This window comes from Cephus cinctus, unplaced genomic scaffold (assembly GCF_000341935.2).
Source record: "Cephus cinctus unplaced genomic scaffold, Ccin1 Ccin1_scaffold0123, whole genome shotgun sequence".
Lineage (NCBI taxonomy): Eukaryota > Metazoa > Arthropoda > Insecta > Hymenoptera > Cephidae > Cephus > Cephus cinctus.
In genome coordinates, this window is record NW_014332857.1 from 970,617 (window position 1) to 993,931 (window position 23,315).

At 32.0% G+C, this 23,315-nt stretch overlaps 4 protein-coding genes across 22 annotated transcripts in view; 2 read left to right on the top strand and 2 right to left on the bottom strand.

The window, feature by feature from the left end:
* LOC107275125 (ferrichrome siderophore peptide synthetase) overlaps window positions 1–1,292 on the top strand; it is a 7,019-nt gene extending 5,727 nt beyond the window's left edge. The window contains exons 9-12 of the mRNA XM_025079801.1: window positions 293–298; window positions 377–595; window positions 685–914; window positions 988–1,292. Of these exons, the coding sequence (XP_024935569.1) occupies window positions 293–298; window positions 377–595; window positions 685–914; window positions 988–1,143 (611 nt within the window). The 3' untranslated portion in view covers window positions 1,144–1,292. The remainder of the gene's footprint in view (window positions 1–292; window positions 299–376; window positions 596–684; window positions 915–987) is intronic.
* Window positions 1,293–2,620: 1,328 nt separating this feature from the next.
* Window positions 2,621–5,703, bottom strand: LOC107275122 (activating signal cointegrator 1). Of its 5 annotated transcripts, none has more exons than XM_015754937.2 (11): window positions 5,613–5,703; window positions 5,218–5,287; window positions 5,013–5,125; window positions 4,781–4,890; window positions 4,613–4,715; window positions 4,255–4,522; window positions 3,861–4,158; window positions 3,625–3,788; window positions 3,443–3,564; window positions 3,167–3,358; window positions 2,621–3,017 (listed from the first exon to the last, which is right to left on the bottom strand). In XM_015754937.2, the coding sequence occupies exons 2-11, from the start codon at window positions 5,283–5,285 to the stop codon at window positions 2,938–2,940; spliced, it is 1,518 nt and encodes a 505-aa protein (XP_015610423.1). In that variant the 5' UTR covers window positions 5,286–5,287; window positions 5,613–5,703; the 3' UTR covers window positions 2,621–2,937. The 5 variants fall into 5 exon arrangements, with proteins under 5 accessions (XP_015610423.1, XP_015610424.1, XP_015610422.1 ...); XM_015754938.2 differs by lacking the exon at window positions 5,613–5,703 and adding an exon at window positions 5,499–5,606; XM_015754936.2 differs by lacking the exon at window positions 5,613–5,703 and adding an exon at window positions 5,369–5,499.
* A 61-nt stretch (window positions 5,704–5,764) lies between these two features.
* Window positions 5,765–10,662, top strand: LOC107275124 (prostatic acid phosphatase). Its single transcript, XM_015754940.1, has 7 exons — window positions 5,765–6,060; window positions 6,484–6,582; window positions 7,106–7,531; window positions 7,850–7,973; window positions 8,783–8,994; window positions 9,062–9,242; window positions 9,612–10,662. Exons 1-7 carry the CDS (start codon window positions 5,968–5,970, stop codon window positions 9,734–9,736), a joined length of 1,260 nt encoding a protein of 419 aa, XP_015610426.1. The 5' UTR covers window positions 5,765–5,967; the 3' UTR covers window positions 9,737–10,662.
* Window positions 10,663–15,098: 4,436 nt separating this feature from the next.
* LOC107275034 (protein Malvolio) lies at window positions 15,099–22,018 on the bottom strand. 15 transcript variants are annotated; one of them, XR_003058204.1, is made up of 15 exons: window positions 21,760–22,018; window positions 20,409–20,605; window positions 20,171–20,293; window positions 19,849–20,075; window positions 19,432–19,570; window positions 18,888–19,043; window positions 18,646–18,804; window positions 18,477–18,527; window positions 18,005–18,387; window positions 17,719–17,929; window positions 17,544–17,614; window positions 17,297–17,416; window positions 16,740–16,897; window positions 16,256–16,308; window positions 15,099–16,138 (listed from the first exon to the last, which is right to left on the bottom strand). XR_003058204.1 is itself a non-coding variant. In XM_015754772.1 (13 exons), the coding sequence occupies exons 1-12, from the start codon at window positions 21,693–21,695 to the stop codon at window positions 16,290–16,292; spliced, it is 1,749 nt and encodes a 582-aa protein (XP_015610258.1). In that variant the 5' UTR covers window positions 21,696–21,704; the 3' UTR covers window positions 15,781–16,138; window positions 16,256–16,289. The 15 variants fall into 15 exon arrangements, 4 of the variants coding, with proteins under 4 accessions (XP_015610258.1, XP_015610255.1, XP_024935808.1 ...); XR_003058205.1 differs by having other exon boundaries at window positions 21,772–21,936; XR_003058203.1 differs by lacking the exon at window positions 21,760–22,018 and adding an exon at window positions 21,683–21,704.
* Window positions 22,019–23,315: the final 1,297 nt, after the last annotated feature.

The window sequence follows — 23,315 nt, forward strand, 5'->3', positions numbered from 1 at the left end:
CACGACTGGTTGAATATTATAAAAATCCAGAGGCCACAAAAGCAGCCATTGACGATGAAGGTATTGATATTAATTAGGATCTGAATTTCATGGAAGTTCATTATTCAAATTTTATATAAAACTGAGAGCCTTATTTTGATCTACGTCAGGTTTTTTACGTACCGGCGATATTGGCTACTACGACGATGACGGAAATTTGTTCCTTGTCGATAGGTTGAAGGCACTCATAAAGTTCAGAAACTACCATGTTTCAGCTTCAGAAATTGAAACGATTTTACAATCACATTCCAAGTATATGGTACGATGCAATTGGTTTATATTTATAAAATTAAAGATGCACTATTACAGTTTATTTGATTACCTTTTTGTTACATAGGTTCAACGGAAGTAGGATTAGCAACGGTACAACAATCGTATGATAAACCAGAGTCTGTGGGGACGCCAGCTGATAACGTTCAAATCAAAATAGTGGATATTCAATCTGGAGAAATTCTGGGACCTAGTCAAAAAGGTGAAATATGTATAAACTCACCTGCACGACTGGTTGAATATTATAAAAATCCAGAGGCCACAAAAGCAGCCATTGACGATGAAGGTATTGATATTAATTAGGATCTGAATTTCATGGAAGTTCATTATACAAATTTTATATAAAACTGAGAACCTTATTTTTATCTACGTCAGGTTTTTTTCGTACCGGCGATATTGGCTACTATGACGATGACGGAAATTTCTTCCTTGTCGATAGGTTGAAGGCACTCATAAAGTTCAGAAACTACCATGTTTCAGCTTCAGAAATTGAAACGATTTTACAATCACATCCGGCTGTACAGGAAGCTGCAGTGGTTGGTAAACCTCATGAAATTGATGACGAACATCCCTTAGCCTTTGTGACGAAAGTCCCTGGGCGGGAGGTCCGTATGCATTCGATAGGTTTTACTTTACTTTGCCTATGACTCATTTACTCAATTCGGCAAATGTTATTAGGTTACTGAACAAGAACTGATCGACCTAGTCGCAAAGGAAGTAATGGATACGAACAGACTTCGCGGTGGTGTAATATTCTTAGAGTCGATGCCACGTACTGCTACTGATAAAATAAACAAGCCAAAACTGAAAGAAATGTTGAAAGATATTATATAACGCAATTGGTGTGAATAGAAACTATATTAACCGCCTATGACGCTTGCTTAGAAGAGCAGTCAGTTACCTGCCTTCGTTAGTAACGGATCAATCATGTGATCCTGTTGTAGTGCTTCATCCGAAAATAAAGGAAACCATACAAAAAGAAACGAACCTAACGTTTTAAGTTAACTGAAAGTGTAGTCATAACTGGAAACTTTAATTTTCTCCCATTCGTTTTTTTTTTTTTAACGCGAGTAACTCGGTTTTACAACTTGGAGAAGTTTTTATAAATGTGCAGAATTGAATCGAGTATACGTTCATAAAGATGTTAAAAGTTAAGCGATATGTCTAGTAAGGGTCCATATATTTCCCTTTTAGTAAAATAAGAAATTTCTAACGCTTAGCAAAAATGATCTCACGATTAATAAGGAAAATGGTAAAAATCCAATAATTTTTATTAATTTTATTTTTTAAATATTTTATTGATAATCATATAGCCCCGAAAACATACGAGGAACAGAACAATATCAAAAACCTTCGTGTTATAAATTATAAAAAGTATCTTAATATTCTATTAACTTTATTGTTTTTCAATATTACGTATGCTTGGACTAAATTCCAATATAAAATATTTGTTTGTGTGCCAATAAACGACTGGAATTTACCTCATGAAGAATTAAAGTTAATTTGGGCATATAATCGTCTGGACTTCTGTTGAATCAATATTTTAACAGCCTGTTTATATATTATTATACGAAGCCGTATTCTGAAAAATAGATAATTAAAGTCTTAATTGACGAATCCTTTGATCTTGCTGATCCTCTCTATGGATTTAACAGCTGCTTGATGTATCTTTTTATCCAATTTATCTGGAAATTAAAAAAATGTTCCAGCGTATATTATAATAATCAGTAATTCTTCAATAATTATATGATTAAAAAGTTGTTTCGGAAATTTATTGAATTATATGAAGTTTGTTATGCATATATTGGAAATAGCTACTAGTATTGGTACTCACATATTTAACGTTTCCTTGCATCGGAAACTTTATTGGTAGCTGTTTGCAGTCCTCACATATGAAAACAAATGGACTATCAGTATCTCCCTCAGGATGAACTCTTCGATACTCCTCTTGTGGTAGTACATCCACTACGTTTACGTAACCCAATAAACATCCCGTTGGATAGTTGTTTGGAAACTTGATGCTGTCTGTATTATAATTACATAAGGAAAAGGATTATGTATATAATTAGAATGTGACTGATACAGATAAGTCATTCAAAAAATACTAAAACTTGGAGAAGTTTTTATAAATGTGCAGAATTGAATCGAGTATACGTTCATAAAGATGTTAAAAGTTAAGCGATATGTCTAGTAAGGGTCCATATATTTCCCTTTTAGTAAAATAAGAAATTTCTAACGCTTAGCAAAAATGATCTCACGATTAATAAGGAAAATGGTAAAAATCCAATAATTTTTATTAATTTTATTTAAAAAATTTTTTATTGATAATCATATAGCCCCGAAAACATATGAGGAACAGAACAATATCAAAAACCTTCGTGTTATAAATTATAAAAAGTATCTTAATATTTTATTAACTTTGTTGTTTTTCAATATTACGTATGCCTGGACTAAATTCCAATACAAAATATTTGTTTCTGTGCCAATAAGCGACTGGAATTTACTTGATGGAGAATTGAAGTTAATTTGGGCATATAATCGTCTGGACTTCTGTTGAATCAATATTTTAACAGCCTGTTTATATATTATTATACGAAGCCGTATTCTGAAAAATAGATAATTAAAGTCTTAATTGACGAATCCTTTGATCTTGCTGATCCTCTCTATGGATTTAACAGCTGCTTGATGTATCTTTTTATCCAATTTATCTGGAAATTAAAAAAATGTTCCAGCGTATATTATAATAATCAGTAATTCTTCAATAATTATATGATTAAAAAGTTGTTTCGGAAATTTATTGAATTATATGAAGTTTGTTATGCATATATTGGAAATAGCGACTAGTATTAGTACTTACATATTTTATGTTTTCCTTGCATCGGAAACTTTATTGGTAGCTGTTTGCAGTCCTCACATATGAAAACAAATGGACTATCAGTATCTCCCTCAGGATGAACTCTTCGATACTCCTCTTGTGGTAGTACATCCACTACGTTTACGTAACCCAATAAACATCCCGTTGGATAGTTGTTTGGAAACTTGATGCTGTCTGTATTATAATTACATAAGGAAAAGGATTATGTATATAATTAGAATGTGACTGATACAGATAAGTCATTCAAAAAATACTAACCACCCAGTAGGACACGATATCGATGCTCTAAAGCCGAAATTTCCTCTTTATTAGGAACCTTCGTTGCTGCTGCTATCCAAAGTCTACCTCTATGTGCTGAGTACCACGAACGACCTTCATGACTAATAAAAAAGAATAAAAAAATTAATAACATATTTTTTAAATATTGTCATAAAACTTACACTTTTATCCCAGCAACCAATAACGATGCGTATGGCTGATGCATACTTAAACAGAGTCCTTCGTCAACCATTTCTAGGTACTCTCTATCTTGAATACGGTATACTGTATTTAAGGTATTCGATTCATTCGATGGCTTCGATGTCCAGGAATCTACCTCGACATACTGTTATCAAATATTTAAATGCGATCAAATATTATTTACTGAAGGTTATTTAAATGAATTTAAAAAACTTACAACTGGTTGTTCAAAATCTAATGAAGGAAACATGGAGTCCATTAAAGCATCACTTTGAATCATTTCATGAGAATCTTCTGACAATTGATCATTGAAAACGTCTATCTCTTCAAATTCATCAATAACTTCTCTGCCAGCCAAGTCGAGAATGACTTTCCGGTTTAATCGTGAACCATGCTTTTTGGCTCGTGTTGCCTCTTCCTGTTTTTGTAATTTTTCACGTTCTGCATTTGACAGCCAAACACTGTTTGCTTGATAATAATCACTTTCATCATCAATGACTTTGGTTCTTCGTGCACTACCAATGTAGAGTTATTTAAAACACTTGTTTATTTACTTATAAGTATATATTTTATGAGTATTTGGTATGAATTCGCTATAATATTTAATCTACCTGTTACGATCATATTCAAGGAGCTTATTACGATGTTTCATTGAATCTTCTAATTCCTTTGTTGGTTTCTGCTCCATAAGTTTATTATACAAGTTATCTGCTTGCTTGCTATTACTTGAAAGAATGGCTTGTTGATCAGGAGAGCAAACAAGTTCGTTACAAAAAAAGCATGGACCAGCTCCTTCCTGTGCACACACTATCCTTCCGCAGTTAATACAGTTATTTATCAAAGCATGTTTCTTAGCCTCGCAATTACATATGTGTCTACCTATTTTAAGGAATACACATTTTGTTGTGGTGCTATGTTAAAATAGAATTTTTATCTAATAAATTACTTTATAAGATTAGCAACAAATACCTTTTAAAAGAATAGTTTCTCTATCTCTACCTTCTTGAGAATATAAATTTACAAACTTTTTCTTCTTCTCTGGTTTTTCTACTTTTTCAATTTTCATGCTTTCCTGTAATAAAATTAATAGCTAATATTATTTGCTCCTTATACAAAAACAAAATAATTTTGATATACCATTAGATTCTCTTTGCCTTTAACTTTTCCTTTCTTCTTCTCATTTTGTTTCTGAGTAACATTGTTGTTACCAGTTAACTTTTTATATCCTATCAAGTCATTCTTAGTAGCTATAACAAAACAAATGTATAATGAAATATCAAATGTTTTTTCAGAAAGGTAATAACGTGTTATACAGTGTGATATATAAATTTTGCTATGCAGTTAATTTTCAGACAAACAATGTGACTACCTTGCTGCTTTTTAAGCTCGATAATAAATTGCCTGTGCTTGGGGTTACTGTAATCCAGCAATGTCTGAAGATATTCATCTAAATCCCTTTCATTTCGCATTTGCAAAATACATCTGTGAAGAAACAAAGAGGCTAAGTCAGGAACACTAATTCTCTATTACAAGATATGAAAGAAATAATTTCCAAATGTAAATATGTTGCTCACTGTGTTAAATCAGCAGGAACAGGAAAATCTAGTAGACTTGAAAGATTTTCATATACCCATTGCTCCATTGCTGAGATAAAAAATTAAACAGAATTATAAGTTTACATATGACAGATATTATGTACACCTAGCAGTACAAACTGGTACAAACGTGTAACGATTGTTGGTATTACACTCTATAGAAGAATTATTCAACTTATTGATTCAACTACATTAATCAGTCTATGCAAGAAGAAAATGATTTTACCATTGAATATTTCACTACTATTCGCTTTACCTACCTACATCAAAATGTAAAAGCTATTATATGTATATTCAAATTATTCAAATGGCAAACGTTCGTATCGGTTTGAAAAAATTGAAATTGAAATGTTAAGTTAAAAGAAATGCTTTACATGTATTTTGGATATTTCTGAACTATAAATGAACAATTTAGCATTCAAATTCCAGATAACAGATGGATACTTCCTTTTCTGTTGAATGTAACCAGATCTAACTGATTCGGCTAAGATCGGGCGAGTTCGGAAAACTAGGCAGTCAGTGTGGTCTGGTGTGGCCCGCTTCTTTACAAATATCTGTCACGTTCGGTCGCGTCGTACAATGAGTATACAGCTGTCAATAATAAATGTTAAAACAATATTGTACAGGTCGTATAGTATCTAGAATATAATTCCATTTCCAACTCTCATTTGAACTCCATTCGGTAGGGATATCTCTTGAGTGAAACGTGTGAATTTTGCATATGGAAAAATGGATCTCCGGTTAGTGCATTTATGCATACTAACTTTGAGCTGCAGTTTCGCGCAAGATATTGATCTTGGAACTGTAATATTTGCCAATGTAGTAAGTTTGATAAGAATCTTTAATCTTGAAGCATATAAAAACGTTTTTCATTTACTATTTTATAAAGAAGACTGCTATTTTAAGTTTGTTCAAAACAGAGTAACCTCTAAAGTAACTGTTTTTCTTATATGTTTTTGTAATCTCATTTGAATAGAATTAAAAGCATATTTTTCAATATTGTGATTCTAACAAGAACTGTTCTTGTTATTACTGAATAGCTTGAATATTATTTTGCAATGAATTTTTAGTTGTGTGCTTTGTTTTTAAGTAATGAAAATTTGATTAAGTTATCATTTTAGGTATTTCTGTATGTTAATGTTTGTGGATCCAATTTTACTTGGTATTCAAATGCATATTATACTATTGTACTTTTGTTCTTCAAAATGAGTTATTTATTTTGATAACACATTTGTCTATTTATAGCTATTTAGGCATGGAGACAGAACACCTCTAAATCCTTATCCAACTGATCCTTACAAGAATGAATCGCTATGGCCTGTACCTTTTGGTCAATTGACAAATGTAAGCCTTAAAAATTTGGATTCCGTTATGTTATGTTAACAATAGTATAAGACAGAGTGACATTAATTCCCTGTATATTCTAAATTTGTTCATGGAAATGTGATACTTTAAGTAAGCCTTGGCTGCACACCAGATGTCACATTTTTTTTCATTTTGTTGGCCTATTTCACATACCCTGTCCTTGCGCAGTATATGAAAATGTATATTATGTAAACCTGTTGACTTTCACTTTCTGTTTCTTAAATCTGTTGCTTAAAAATCATACATTGATATAGTCTTTGAGCCTTTATTATCATATTATTTATTTAGAATTTCTTACTTTGCAAACAATATAATTAATTAAACGCAATATTAGAAAAATCAATTACACTGTCTTGTCTGAAATGTATTTCTATTGAACAAATTTGAAATATACTACCTACTGTTGTATTGCATAGACAAGTATTTGTGATGCTTCTAAAAGAAAAACAGCAGAGATTCTTATCATTGATAACATATAAAAATTTTATCTGGTGATAATTAGCTTGGCAGACACCGACATTTATTACTTGGTCGTTGGCTCAGAAACCGATATGAGCATCTTCTACCAGATACATACTCCTTGTATGATATCTATGTCCGAAGTACAGACGTTGATCGTACTCTAATGTCAGCAGAAGCAAATTTGGCAGGCTTATATCCACCTAAAGATAAACAGATTTGGGACAATGACATCAAATGGATGCCAATACCGATTCACACAATACCTGAAAAGCAAGATAATTTATTGGCAGCTAAGAAATATTGTCCAAAATACGATTATGAGATAGAGAAACTCAAAAACTCACCAGAAATTCAGCGAATCAATAAGGAAAACGAAAAGCTTTATATTTATCTAACAGAGCATTCTGGAAAAAAAATTGATTCTCTGGAATCCATTGAGTATCTTTATGATACTCTTTCTATAGAGGTTGGTATCAGACAGTATGTAACGCTAATTGAAAAAGTATTAAACCAAAAAATATTTATTTGTAAATAGTGTAAGAGTTTGGAGTCCTTATATAATAAGTGATGGCATTGGAATTATTATCAGTATCTATATTCCTTGGCAGATGGAAATATAATAACTAGAATAATAACGTCGTTTGCGACAGTGTTATTTAATCGCATTGATAAAATGTTTAATGCTAACAAAATTGACATATTCAATACTTTATATTTTATGAGTCTAAAACTTTTCTTTAAAAGTAACATAGAAAGTATTGTATCTATAATATGTTGTTTTCAGAATATTTTTAATCTCACTTTACCTAAATGGACGACACCTGTATTTCCATATAAAATGCAAAAACTCGCTTCAATGGATTTCAAACTTCCTGCTTATAATAAAATACTTCAACGATTAAAATCAGGTATGTTACAATTGTAATTTCCATTTTCTTTATTACTATTGTACAGCTGCGACTGTAATATCAGATTTTTTAAAATCGTTGATTTAATTATTATTTTTAATAATCGGTTAATTTGTCCCTGTCCCTCTATTTTAACATATTCAATGCAAATGAAAATGTGACCATGACTACACGTATTATGAATCATACAAGATAAGAAATGTACAATGAACCTTCTTTATACGTCATTATTATTCTTATTTAAATTGCAGTCATGAATTCTATTATTTACGTTTTATCCCAATATTACTCTGCAAAAAAGTGTCTTTTATCATCAGCACTACATAAGAAAAATTGATAAGACTACATTAATGCTTGTATTATGCATAACGGAGGTGATAAACAAGTATCTCTATTTAATTGGTAATATAATAATCATTATGAATGAATCACTTATGAAATACATGTGAAAATTATACATTCATTTATCAATATCATGAACTGAAAACTCACAATTCTTCAGTTCAAGGTATATCTGAGTTTTGAAAACAGTGCATCCTTGGTAGAAGCAAAGTTCGAACTTTAATGATCTTGTATGACGCTGAACTATGCTTAAATCCTTGACAAACATTGATACAAAATACTCTGTACTTAGACATAGCAAACTGCTGATACTCCTTTGATAAGTTATTTGTCATCGCTTTATTAACTTCGTTATAGATATTGCTTATATCGCAGGGCATTAGTTTGTGACATATTTCCCTACAATACAGTAGGGAAACAATTGAAATTCATTATTTTTTTCGACTTATATCATTTCATGATGTTAGGTTTATTATTGGGTGAAATGATAAATCATATGGTGAAGAAGCAGGAAGGTGCTTTGTATCCTGATAGAAAATTGTGGATTTATAGTGCCCATGATACTACGGTAGCTAATTTATTAATGACTTTGGGTGTATTCGATGAACATTGTCCACCATACACTGCTACAGTCCTCATGGAATTAAGGGTTAACACCAAAGAACAGTACTTTGTTACGGTTAGTGAAGAATTCTTCAACTCTATTTCTTGATAATTTGACTTAATCCCTTTATTACTCTTTACAGATCTCTTATAAAAATTCAAGTGCCGAACCAACTCTCTTAACAATCCCAGGATGCTTGGCATTGTGTCCCTTACATCAATTTGTCAAACTGACAAAGGATACTATTCCTGAAGATTGGGAAAAGGAATGTGTATTAGATTGGGAGCAGCACGAATCCAGTATAAACTTGACGACGATTTTTGGTAAGAAGAAATTGCCGATTGTATTTTTATCATAGAAATTTCAAGAACTCTGACCAATCACAGCAATTGTTATTTTCAAAAGAATTATAAGAAACCAAAATTGGCTTATCTTTGTTAAAGTATTACACGTGAGATAAAACGAACGAATCATGCAGTCAAGTAGCCTTATCATTTTTACTGCTATATATGCAGTTTATTTAATCTAGCGTGCGGACTCCATCCAAGAGATTACCCAGCGACTAGCATATGCTTACCACTATAAAATCCGGAACATTGCGTGAAACACACTGTATATTTTTATATGGTACATGTCTGATAATCTCAAGCAGTTATTAATGTCTCTTAATATTATTATTGCCTTTGTTCCAGGCATATTGACATCGTCTATTTTGATGCTAATTTCATTGGTGTTCATGATTATCGGATTTGTGTATTGGCACTACAAACGAGAACATAATCAGTATTATCGTCGGCTGACCACGGATCCAATTTAAAGAGAATTAAACAGTTATTGCACGTGATAGTTCCTTGCATATTGTAATGTGGCTATTGATGGAATATCCAAGCATCAAAATATAAGATACTGGCAAATGGAAATTACTAGGCTTATAATTTATGTGACCCGATGCATTGATCTTTGCTGTGAAATAAATGTTCGGATATTTCATCAATAACATGTTTCTAAAAATACGTTTGAATTTAAATATATGATGATTAATATCGCGACAGTTGAAGTGCGAAGAAAATGATTGGTTGAAGTATCCTCGAGATTCTTTGTGGATTATTATCACAAATGAGTTACTATTTTGTTGTTTCCATTTGATACTGAAACTACATATAGGTAAACTATTCGAAAATATATATAGATTGTGTTCAGAGAATCTTTGAATTCTGAGGTTAAAAAAAAGAGAAAAGAGAATTTAAATAAAATTCAAAATCTGTGGAGATCAAGTAGAAATATACAAGGTGTTCGAGCACAGACCTTGAAAGACGATGTGGCTTTGAATGTGTAAAGACACTCCCGGATGTACCGGATTTGATCCGTTTATAATAAACATTGGAAAAGTTGTGAGGAGATGATTCAATGCATGAATTGAGCTTGGTGGGAAGGTGTTTCTTTATACATTCGAAGCCATACCTGTTCTCAACATCTGTGCTGGGACACCCTATATATATTTTTTTAATTTTGCCATGAATTGAAAGTTTATAGTATAGTTTGCAAAGATTAAGAAATATACGATATCTTTTGGATTTCCCTACAGTCTCATTAAATCTTATTTAGTTTTGATGATATTCTCTAAATATGAAACTTATGAGAAGTTCATTGAAATTTGTATCGAGATAAAAAAATTAGTTACAAATGTATTCCGATGGAATGGTGCATATTTTATTGAAATTAAATGATCTTCATGTAATTTAATTAACGTTTACACAAATCGATTTTTATGTATATGGCAATTTATTTGAACTTTTTATCAACTTTCTGCTAGAAAATATGTATACAATATTACGTATAAATTATCTCCTATGCATTTGCCAAGGTAGTAGGTTAGTAAGTTATTTAAATAGAGATTTACTTGTGATCTATCAATTAATTTAATATTATTAAACGAATATTTGTGACATTTTATTATCATCTAAGGAAGACAAAATCCCATTACGATGAAAATATTTATAACAAGGTGCCCATTACATTGCATAATTTGATTATTCAATCATATACACAATTGTTATTCATGTTCATAATTTTTGAAACTTATATCGAAATTAATTAATGTTTTACAAATTCTGTTTACTTACTTCGATTATATTAGTTTAGAAATGAAGCCGGAAACTGAGCCAAGTAAATACATATATTAATTAAATGTATACTGATTTAAATCTTGAAACAATTAATGTTCTAATATTTTGAGTACAATTAGTCAAATTAAGAGTTTTAACGTTCTAAGTAATTATGGCTTCTGCATACAAAATCTATAACTTGATATTGCAGTGGAAGCTCGATTATTTGAGCTATTGTGAACCGACCTCAACTCGGGGTAATTCTGTCGATTAGCCCCTTTTCCGAAAAAAGCCTATAGAATTTTTTTTTCACCTCGATTGGCTTGTTGGCATGTTAAATAATGAAAATCAGTCGGGGAAGCCGGAATTTTTTTTTATTTTTTTATTTTAACCAAAACCCACTAAACAGACATAACGTTCTGCAATGACCACACACACACACACGCGTTTATATATATATATATATTGTAACGTTCCGACCTTATACCCCCCTATCCTTTATCCTTTTTCCTTCCCAATCATCATTCTCGATGATGGATACGTCAAGAGCCCCAGATAAGAGTGCATAGCGCACTGTGGATGTGCATAACAGTATCTGAGAGAACTCCTCAAATCCTAGAATTCCTCAAGAATCCTATCGACCTCTCACAGCGACGCCGATAAAGGAAAGAGAATATAGGACCTTTAATTCTCTAATATTGCATAATTCCCTTGAAACTAGTCACAGCGACAGGCATGAGGAAGTAATATTATAAATTATTACCTTTAATATTCCTAGAATCCGAAATACAGTCGACAGACTGAAATCAAAACAAACAAGTGCCCAGACGCTATAAGCCAGCACGCGCCGAAGACAATAGAAATACCAGTAAACCGGTACTTGAAGAAACCGTTAATCCAATTAGTCAAATCAAACAATCAAATCAAATAATAAATCAAAATATTGAATCCAAAAAGCGACGTTAACACCTCGGGTGGATAAAAATCGTCATCCCCACTAGTTTTAACGTATGCCTATTGAGGATATAAGCAGCGGCTTCCTCGATAGGAATTCAGTCGGTCCTCTCGTATCTATCTAGACGAATTAACAAGACCCTTGTACATTACAAGACGACAAGAAGCTAGTAAAGATTTGGAAAGTGTAAATCATCAAAAAGCTAGGAGAAAACCAATCCTCTGTTCCAGAGCGAACAAAATTCATTCGGTCCACTCGTATCTATCTAGACGAATCGACAAGACCCTTGTACTCCACAAGACGACAAGAAGCTAGTAAAGATTTGGAAAGTGTAAATCATCAAAAAGCTAGGAGAAAACCAATCCTCTGTTCCAGAGCGAACCAGTGAACAGTATTGTACTGCAAACTGTGGGAACTCATCCTCGGCAATTTCCTGGTCTTGGAAAGCATTGTGTCTCCACCCTGTATCAGGAAATCTGCCATCCTTGTAGATATTCTGCATCAAAGGCATTGTGCTGGAGCTGTCAGAAATCGACCACTACAGAACAACCACACTCCTTAAAAAGTTCAGCTCCCAATATCATTGTGATTAGTAGCTGTCTGAGTCGAACCTATCCTTAAGATAAGGAATTCAGCAAACGGGGTTCATTGTGATCTCCTGTGGGTACTGAATCATTATCATCCGAACCAATAGCTGGCCCACGGTCTTCGGACGTATTGTGCAATCTGCTGTATTGTGGTTCCAGCTACCTCTCTCCAATCCAAAAGGCTAGCAGAGAGAATAAAGTAAACAAAAACACTTCTTGTCGCCTGTGGTATTACAGGCAAGCTGGAGACAATTGTAAAGCGTGGGTATATGTGTGAGACAGAGCAAAATAGAGTATTAAGGATACCTAGTCTGTAATTTATAGGACAATATATCATTATTTTATTATTTTAAAAACTCCAGTGTCTAAGTTGTTTCTGAAGACGCCTGCCCAGTGCACAAACCCTACAAACAGTCTCGTGATTCCTAACACTCAAAACACCATGAAACGTCTCAATATGTATGTCCACGGGATACTTTGGGGACCCAAAACATTAAGGGGTCAAACCTGCAAGCTAATGTTTTTTTAAAAAAAAAAAAACTAGAACCTTGGGGTGTGACAGCATTGGAATTCTAAGCTAAACTAACCTAACGAAACCTAACCTAACCTAACAATATAAACAATTTTATTAACAATAAAAAAAATATAAACAAATTCGGTGTGAGAGTCACCTTTATGGGCCTCAAAACAGTCATGTCTGTCGTATGTGTGTGTGTTTGTGCATGCGTGCGTGGTGTATGAGTTCATGTGTGTATGTGCATATATGTGTTGAGTGTAAATTGTGATAAATTGATGAATCCGTTTTTTGCCTGAAAAAGATATTTGTACCCAAAAATGTTAGGCTCCCCCGACGAATTTTTACTACGACGGATGGTTGTAAGCCACTGCAACTGGAAAACAAAATTTCCGGCCATTTTTCGGAAAAGGGGCTAATCGACAGAATTACCCAACTCGGATAAGACGGACTCAATTCTGTAAGGAAATAGAAGCTTATTTTATGTAATAAGGCGCAACATCTCTCGTCTACTGCGAACGCACCCTTTGTAATACTATGTGAAAAATCAAACTTAAATGTATAGTGTGTATGTACCACTTAATGCACGTCATATGTATCAAAGCACGTCTTAAAAAGCTCAGATAATACGGGTTCACGCGAATCTAATGAGAGCTCAATTATTCGAAAACTCGAATAAAGCGAGTTTGAAAAACCGGGGTTCCACTGTACTCTTCTTACGTATGCATTGTACTATAAAAGCGCTAATATTTCGGAAGTAATAGTACATTATGCAACAAGGGAGTAAAGTCGTTCATTATTCCCGCGGGTGAGAGTGTACTGCCCGAGCGAAGCGAGGGCAGTAAATCACCCGAGGGAATAACCGACTTTACTCTCGTGTTACATATAGTGCTTTCTTCACGACTGAGCTATAATAGCCACTTTATTCCCTGAAAAGTGGAACCAAATCAGCCACCGTCATTATGATGGAAATATACGTTTTTTCAAATATTCAAAAAATTCAAAATTTTCAAAAATTTTTGAAATTTTCAAAATTTAAAAAAAATAAAAAATTTTTCGAGAATACAGTTCATTATTCCCGCAAAATGCGGAAATAAAATAAATTTGCGGGAAAACCAAATTTGCGGGAATAAAATGCTACTTTAGTTCTGCTTTTCAGGGTATAAAGTGGCTATTATAGCTCAGTCGTGAATAAAAGTATTTTATGTGTAGTCATATCGACTCTGAGTCAAATGTCGACTTTTTGTATCAATGCATGCATAAATATATTCTTACACAATTCGATATATTTTGTTTGCAGAATATCATATGTAAAGAGTAATTAACATACGAAGATAACTTTATTCCCGAAGGTTAAATATAAACAAACGACTAAAGTATCAATATAACATTGAAGAATCTGCTCAATATTATGTAAAGGTTATAAATATATCAAAATTATACAGATTCATTAAAAATATCATTTATTAATTTCCCTACATTTTTATACAATGATAATACGAGGGCAACCACCAATATCACAAAAATGTTACCATTGAAAAACAAATATTTTAATATATTATACATACAAATAGTTAATGCGCTTCTAAATAATTGGTGCTATATTTTTTGTTCTAAAGAATACATTTTAAGATCACATTCTGTGTTAACTCTAACCGGTTCTTCCAATAATTTACAGAGATACGAATATTTTATATAAAAATACGATATTTTTAAAAATATATAATTCTGGCGTTAATAATATTTATCCTTGAGCATATTCATCATTCATAGTATTTAAACAATAGGATATCCTTCTTTATGAGTAAGGTTTGGGGAAAGTTCCAATTTTTGTGACGCACCTATTTTTTTTCTTAAAAAAAAAACTTTTTACGCTCTTTTGCTTTAATTTGCAATATACATTGAGACGTTTCGCAATTTTTGAGAAGTAGAAATCGCGAGACTTTTTGAGGGGCTTTTACACTGAGCAGGCGTCTTGGTAGGAAAGAACACTTGATTTTAAAAGTAAATAATCGTAATATATTGTAATTGTAATGTATTGTAATCGAGATGGTATTTCTCAAGCTTTTATTGCTTCTTGTCCTTTTTTGGTATACACTGGTTGTTGTGACTAACAACGGAACTTAACACAAATGAATTCCTGTCGAGGAAGCTGCTGCTTATATCTTCGAGAGAAATACGTTAATTTTAGTGGGGATTTTTATCATCCCAAAGTGTTAACGTCTATTTTTGATTTGATATTTGATTTAGTATTTAATTTGACTTTTAATTTTACTAATAGGATTAGCGTTTTATACAAGTACCGAGTTAATGGTTTTTCGTATCGTATTTGGCGCCTACTGGCTGATAGCGCTTGGACACTTGTTTTGATTCCAGTCGTTCGACTAGTTTTTGAATTCTTAGAATTATAAAGGTAATAATCTCTAATATTATTTTCTCATGATTTTCGCTATGACTAATTTCAAGGGAATTATGTAATAGTAGAGATTTAAAGGTCCTATTTTCCTTTTTCTTTATCGGCGTCGCTGTGAGAGGTTGATAGGATTTTTGAGGAATTTTAGGATTTGAGTTCTCTCAGATATAATTATGCACATCCACCGTGCGCTATGCACTTATGTGAGGCTTTTGACATATCCATTGCCGAGAAAGGTGGTTAGGAAGGAAAGAAGATAAAGGATAGGGGGTTATAAGAGCGGAACGTTACAATATTATATTGCTCATGCACCTATACAGACACAATCACATTTTATTGATGAAAGCACTCATTAATAACGATGCAACATTGCTTTCATATATTTACTTTGTAAAATCATAAGAGGTTCAACAAATTGAACATTATCACAAATGTCACTGAAGTTTTAAAGGAGGAACGTTCATGTTTTAAGCTATAAAATATAATTTACTTAACAACGTATATTTTACGTAAAAACACTTTTGACTCTCTTCTTCTGCGTTTCTTGTTTCGATTGTGCTTTTTACATTTGATAACAATCAGTACGTAGGAAGATTTGCAAAACTCCCATGTATGCCATCTTGAATGGTAAATGCCGTATTTGTTCTGAAACATTTACATTACACTTATCACTGACATATATCTAATTAATTAACTAATTTAAATTACTTTTCAATCTTTGGAGCTAATGATCAAATGTCTCAAACAGTATGTTTCTCTTACCTTTTTTGGAGGTTGCTGGTTAATCGCATCCACATCAAGTTTGCAAGTTCAAACTTTCGCAGGTTAAAAATTGCCATGCAGACAAAGGTTTTGGTTAATTAGTCGAAAAAAAAGAAATTTTCATAGGAAAGCAGAATCACAAAGCAGAACAAGAAGCGGATACACGTAAATAATTGTTAAGTTTCTTCATAGATGTGTTATTATCAACACAATTTAATATCAATTAACACAGAGGATTATGGATTTTTATGATTGTGCATTTCAATTCCTTTTACCTTATGATACTTAAAATCCATTTTAAGTTGCATTCACTCAATTATTTATTAGAAAAAATTGGATCACTTAATCCAATATATATATATTATACGTATAATATATATATATGTATATAAAGTTCCTATTTTTTTGTAAGTCTTACAACAGTCTTTATATGTTGTGATAACGTGATAAACTTATGATAGAAAACGAACACAGAAATACATACCATACACTATTCATGCTGACGTCACAAAGTATTATAAGCTTGAAGCTTGGTGCAATAAATGTTTTTTATATTAGGAACTGTAGCTAGATTTAATTCAGCTACTCTAGTCGTTTATATTCGACTAGCTGTCCAGAGATGTTTCCGACGTATTGAAGAAACTACGAATGAAAATGTCATTCTCAAATTTATGAATCAAAATTGTATTGTAGACAATTCATTCTTTGTGAATAACTCAAACAATGATTATTAGTGATATCGAATAAAGATGATCCAAGGGTAAGTAATTGAATAGGATAATATATGAGATACCTTATAAAATAAATAATTCTAAATAATTTAATTAGATGTTTCATGAGCTAATTTAATATGCACATTTTAGAATATTCTCAGTAATATATTCTGTGTCTAGCAAATAATATGATCGATCTAGACAGTTTTTATTTTAAATATTTATTTGAAAGTCGAAGGAAACGCAACATCAAATCGATCACACTAATAAGATGTATGACTGATTTATAGGCACGATCAGAAATGCATGTTGCTTATATTTTACTTACCAGAAGTTATAATTTCATATTGAAAACACCCAATCGGCAGGGAATTAAACATTGAGAAAAAAAGCATTCAATTTAAAGCAAGAAGCAGTGTGCACATTTTTCGTGATTGTTGTAATAAATCTGTTTGCGAGGAACAATTTGTGACAAAGATAACATGGTTTTACTAATACCAAGATTTTAATATAAAAAAGCATAACGATCAAATGCATTCCAACATTGACTTATTGATCAATTTTATTCAACTTACCTAGAATAAGCAGCATGATTGGATAAACCGAAGTTTGGGTCCACCGGTCCACCGATGTATTTCGTGACAAACTGAAATAATACAAAAATGCACCGTATTAATGAATAAAGTCGTTAAATATCTTTGCATAAATAAAAAGTAATGAGAAAAAAGACTATTTAAATCTGCTACACACCCAATTGTCCCTAAAGGTTGTTGATCCCATGCTTACGGCCATATGTAGTGCCAAATATAAACAGAAAGCTAAATATAATATTGCAAATACAGCAATAGCTAAAATGATAGCCCAATGATGTGGTATATCCTCTTTAACAGTGTTGATCACAAAGTATATGTTTATCGATATCACTAGCACGGATAACGCAGTGGCTACGATTTTGTTTCCTCTAAAACACAACATAATTTGTATCCATTTAAACTAACGAAATTGATTGTTATAATGAGCTTGCAACAATGCTTACAATCCATTTTTAAATTCGCCCATGATTTGAGGGCTACTAGTGAAAGCTATTGTAGGTAACGTGGCGAAAGGCAGTTGAAGACTCATGACAGCATTCAATAAGTCATTCATTCCACTTAAGTCATCAATATGAGCAAAGAAAGCAATCATAAATGTTGGAACGATGGCAATTGTTCTTGTAAACAAAACTCGTTTCCAACGGGCCCACTGGAGGTTCAAAAATCCTTCCATGGCGAATTGACCAGCATACGTGCCTGTCATCGTTGATGACTGACCAGCAGCTAAAATACCAACTGCCCATATATACATAGCTGCAGCACCAAACTGACAACCCAGATAGATGCCACCCTTGTAAAGATCGGCATCAAACGTGTTATTGTCATTCTGAAATAAAATAAAACTTCGTATATTACAGATTCATTTTTATAAATACTCAACTGAAGTATACTAAATGTCTGTGTAAATATGCTCACCGTAAACGTTTCCATACCAAGAGTATAGTTATGAGCTTCGCAAACTGCATACTGAAGTAATACAAAAGTTAGTGAAACTAGATATGTTTATTCTTTTGATAAGAAAAAACCAATATTGGATATTATACATATATATATATATGTTTAATATTTTGTTATCTATACTTACAACATCTTCATTCTTTTTCTGATACAAGCCGTCTGCAAATACTGCGACCACGAAGACGTTGATTAAAAACGATACGAATAAGGCGATACAGGCTTCGACGAAATAATACATGTTGGCTTCTCTGATCTTAGAAGGTTCTTTGCGATCAATATCTCTTGACTGGACATAAATTTAGAATATTAAGTAACTGCACTTATTACAGTCATAACTTGTGTACATGTGTATGCATCTTTCTTGCTTACTTTAACAAGAGCGCTGTGAAGGTAAAGATTATGCGGCATTATAACTGCACCAACAATACCAACAGCTTGCAGTAATGCTCTATTATCACAGTCCTTACACCATGGTGTGAACATGCCTTTTACAACTTCATCTTGTGGTGGTGCTGATACGATGTACTAGAAACATTGATATCTCATATTATTTATTCTTACGATATTTTAGATGTCATTAAATGATTGGTGATTTTACTGAATATAAAGAATCCAGCAAACATATAAAAGTGGCCCAGTACTCAATAGCTACTGGTCCATTGATAGATCCAATTGACCAGTGGCCCGCTCTTATCTATTTATCGAGAGATGTCATTTCAAGATTACCATAAGGTCATGATTAAATTAAATAAGTCAAAAGGATTTAGACAAACCACAATAGGTAATGAAAAGTTACTGTATTACACTGAAAAAAAAATGATAAATGAAAAATATTTTATATAACTTAAAAATGCGTTTAAAGCAGCAGCTTGTTTTCAGATTTCTTGTATTTTTATATAGATATGTTCATTACCTCGTAACCAAATGTCACAGCCATTATTGTAATGAGAAAACCAAAGAAAAATTCAAGTTTTCGCAAGCCATATTTGTCCAGAAATAAAAAAGTGAATGTATCGATGACTGTAATTAGAACTCCACCCCATAGTGGAACCCTATAATGTTAAACAAAATATTTCTATAGAAATATTTATTTATTATTTACTTAGTATATAGCAAATAAATGTCTGTTAGCTTTAAGTGTCTGCGAGTGATCGAGTATGATACTATTAAAAAGGCTTATAATTTACAATATAAACAAATTGATATTACCTAATATTCAGACTAGAAATTATCTTATAAAAAAAATAGAGTTGGTGAATCATTCAGAGTGAAAGTAGTGATTTTTAGTGTTTGAATTAAGTAATAATAAATATCAGTGGTGAATACTCACATCTTATTTGATAGAAGGTATATGGCTATTGCAGTTCCTATCACTTCTTGCATATCGCTTCCGATTATAGCAATTTCAATCATTATCCATAAAATTAATCTTGGTGCCTTCTTATATTGCCTATAACACATTTCTGCTAAATGAAGACCCGTCACTACACCAAGCCGAGCACTTAATCTCTGCATGATGAGTCCAAGAATTGTTGCACTCATTAAAACCCATAATAACTGAAAAAACATTTTTATTTAATGAGATCTTTTTCTTTTAAGAAATGAAAATAAATGAGAAATTTCTGAATATTTCATTGGTAACGCTAACTTACTTTGTATTTTGCAACTACACCAGATTGTAGATCAGATTCTATATTTCCTGGATCAAGATATGCTATGGACATCAGGAATCCAGGACCTGTGAATGCCCATAATTTCCGAAAACTAAACCAGGTCTGTAATCAATTATTATAGAAGAAACTATATTGCTTTTACGTTTTATTCTGTTTAGTGTTAATAAAATGTAGATGGAAATCCTAATCTACTTTTATGTAAATGATGTAAACGGACCGTATCTACATTAGGAATAATAATCCTTTCATCAGCAAAATATGTCTGGTTGCTGTTTGGGGATAAAATACTGCTCTCGTTGACTGTTCTCTCATTTTGCAGCCTTTGCGTTGATGATTGTTCTTTTCTTGTGCCATTATGTAATTCATCAGACTCATATGCCGTATTATCCTGCATATTTGAAGTTGAGCTTAAATCTAGAAATAGATATATATTCAATTTTATTGCAAAAATCAATAACCAAGAATAAATCAAATTTGAAAATGAAATATTTATTTCTGGAGTTTGTAAAAATCTATTTAAAAATCATTAGCAGTATTCAAAAATATACTAGAATTAATATATCTGCCTTTTCACAATATTGTAATTAATCAAGATTTGTTTGTTACAAATTATTAAAATAGATTTTAAAATGGGTTTACTAGAACAGTTCAAACTGTCTTACTAAAAGGATCATCTAATCTTTTATACACATATATGTGTATAATAGTAGTAATTTATAAATAGTTTATATAAATTACAGTTTGTGATAGTCATATAAGCCAGTCATATGTTTATGACTGTAAAGTCTTTACTATTTATAATATCAAATGATACTATACTATGAAACAGAAAATGTAACTTGTGAAATAAAGACAATGCATAACTACTGTCACTCATTCTTGTACAACCAATTATAAAAAGTCTGAAATTAGAAGCACTTATTACACACACAATCAAGAAATTTGATACTGTATCTCTAATACTAGAACTCTGAATTTATAAACATATTCATAGAATTATAAACATAGATATACGTTATAATACTTGTATAACACATTCAATGATTAATATATTTTGACTGCACTGTTGACAAGCATATTATTGACCTGTTACATTCAAAACAGCAATATAACAACCACACAGTTTATAATCACTTGCGTCCTAAAATTCTAAAGTAAAAATTCTATGACTTGTATGAAGGAGTAGCATAAAGTTTATTATAACGAACATATAACAGGGAAAAAGACTGACATATAAATGATCATCACTATCCATGTTTATGAACCATTGATAAAGAAGACTACAGCAATCAACATATTAGTAACATACAATCTCCCTAAGGTCAACGGTAAGATTGTGTTTTATAATGTGACCCAATATCTGTACATAAATACCATATTTATAAATATTATATATCAGCAAAATGATAAAGCGTAAGGTTAAGAAATGTATACTAGCACAAGATTCCAGTGTAAAATCACCTGGCTGACAAATTAATCACTCATACTTACTCTTCATTATCATTTACAATCTTAATATAATAGTATGTAACTAATCAGAATAGAAAAAAGGAAAATGAGTAACTCACAATTCTACCCACCACAATCTTATTACGTTCACTGAATATGACTACGCGACCCAATCCTACCGACTGCTGCCAATTTACTTTGTCCACAGTGGAAAAGCAGATTCAAACCGACTACTTTGACACAACCAGACACAACTGTCTACTGCCTCCATGTCCCCTCTTAATATTCTACATCGAGATTGGTAGATCATGAACAGGGAACATGGATACAGATATTCACAACTACATTCTACAGATTCCCTTCCATTACAGCATTCTTTCCTGTATTGAAAAAGTGGGGAGATTGGGAAATACCAAACGTGTGGAGCAAGTATCTAGTATACATATATATATTGACTACTGTGCAACTGAGATTGGGGAAGAACAGAAAGTGACAGTATTCCCAGAACTATTTATTGTTACCAATCACATGTATTTGAGATTTCAAAAATCTATCGAAATTAAATAGTAACACATGAAAATATATCTATAATCACTCACGGACCAACAGAGCTGACAGTTATGTTGTAATTATATCTTATATGATAGTTCTTATAATCTCATTAACTGCATTCTTAGAGATCACGTTACGTACTGGATATTATGTTCCAATATTCTGTCTCGGGGGATGAACTTCTTTACCTATTCATTCAGGAGGTATAATATATAATACGGTAATTATTACTGTACGAAGCAGTATACATATGTGAATCATAGTCAGCTGGAAGATCAGTTTGAGTTTTCTGAATGATGAGTTTTCGTTTTTGATAAGAACAAGGACCCTTTATGCTTGTCAGTCGCCTTGATGATGACTTTTGTCGTATGTTTTCGTATGTTAATTTGGGTCAGGTATACTGTAGAAATAGTGATGCCAATGAATACCAATGTACTGTACTTCCCCGGAAAGAGTACAATACATGACAATCTTATGTAAATGTAAGGTCTTAAGCATATTCCATTTTTATATACTCATTGTTCAAACTGTATAGAGTATAATGAGCCTTGAATAATTTTTATTTTATTATGTACACATGAGAAAGTTGTTGGACATCATGGCTACGTTATAACCTAATCGTTTGAGTATAAAATCAAATTGAAATACATCCAAATGACTTACAGTGTACCTGGTCCTAGAGTATCTTTGAGTATAAAACCAAATAGGATCAAGAAGAAGAAAAAGAAGAAATGACATACAAATATTTCCGGAGCGTGGGTCGCGTTAATTCGTTTAGCAGATCTATCATAGAAATGTAGTTTTCTTATATAGCAAGTCCAACGCTCCCGCAGAATGCAATACATACAACATTAACAGTAGATATTACAGTAACGTTTGTAGGATATCTAAGCAATATGTATTCGTCAATAGAAATGGCTACAGCAAATCCGTGAAATATTATTCCTATGACTATTCGATATTTAAATTACGAGATTTTACATTTCATCAGGTGTGCGTATTCATTTATAGTATGGAAAGTGGACAGTAAATTAATGATAACCGATTGGCGGGCTCTACTGTTCTTACGAAAATCGTAACATGATAAAAAGTAAACTTTTAACAATGCTGTTCGAACCGTCGG

Coding starts and splice junctions, on each gene's coding strand:
- LOC107275034 (XM_015754769.1), bottom strand. Junction 18,805..18,887: donor TTCACAGCGCTCTTGTTAAA/GTAAGCAAGAAA, acceptor ATTTATGTCCAG/TCAAGAGATATTGATCGCAA. Junction 18,528..18,645: donor AGAAAAAGAATGAAGATGTT/GTAAGTATAGAT, acceptor GTATTACTTCAG/TATGCAGTTTGCGAAGCTCA.
- LOC107275124 (XM_015754940.1), top strand. CDS start 5,968: ATGGATCTCCGGTTAGTGCATTTATGCATACTAACTTTGAGCTGCAGT. Junction 6,583..7,105: donor CTTTTGGTCAATTGACAAAT/GTAAGCCTTAAA, acceptor GGTGATAATTAG/CTTGGCAGACACCGACATTT. Junction 7,974..8,782: donor ACTTCAACGATTAAAATCAG/GTATGTTACAAT, acceptor TCATGATGTTAG/GTTTATTATTGGGTGAAATG.
- LOC107275122 (XM_015754937.2), bottom strand. CDS start 5,285: ATGGAGCAATGGGTATATGAAAATCTTTCAAGTCTACTAGATTTTCCT. Junction 4,716..4,780: donor AAGGCAAAGAGAATCTAATG/GTATATCAAAAT, acceptor ATTTTATTACAG/GAAAGCATGAAAATTGAAAA. Junction 4,159..4,254: donor CTTGAATATGATCGTAACAG/GTAGATTAAATA, acceptor CTACATTGGTAG/TGCACGAAGAACCAAAGTCA.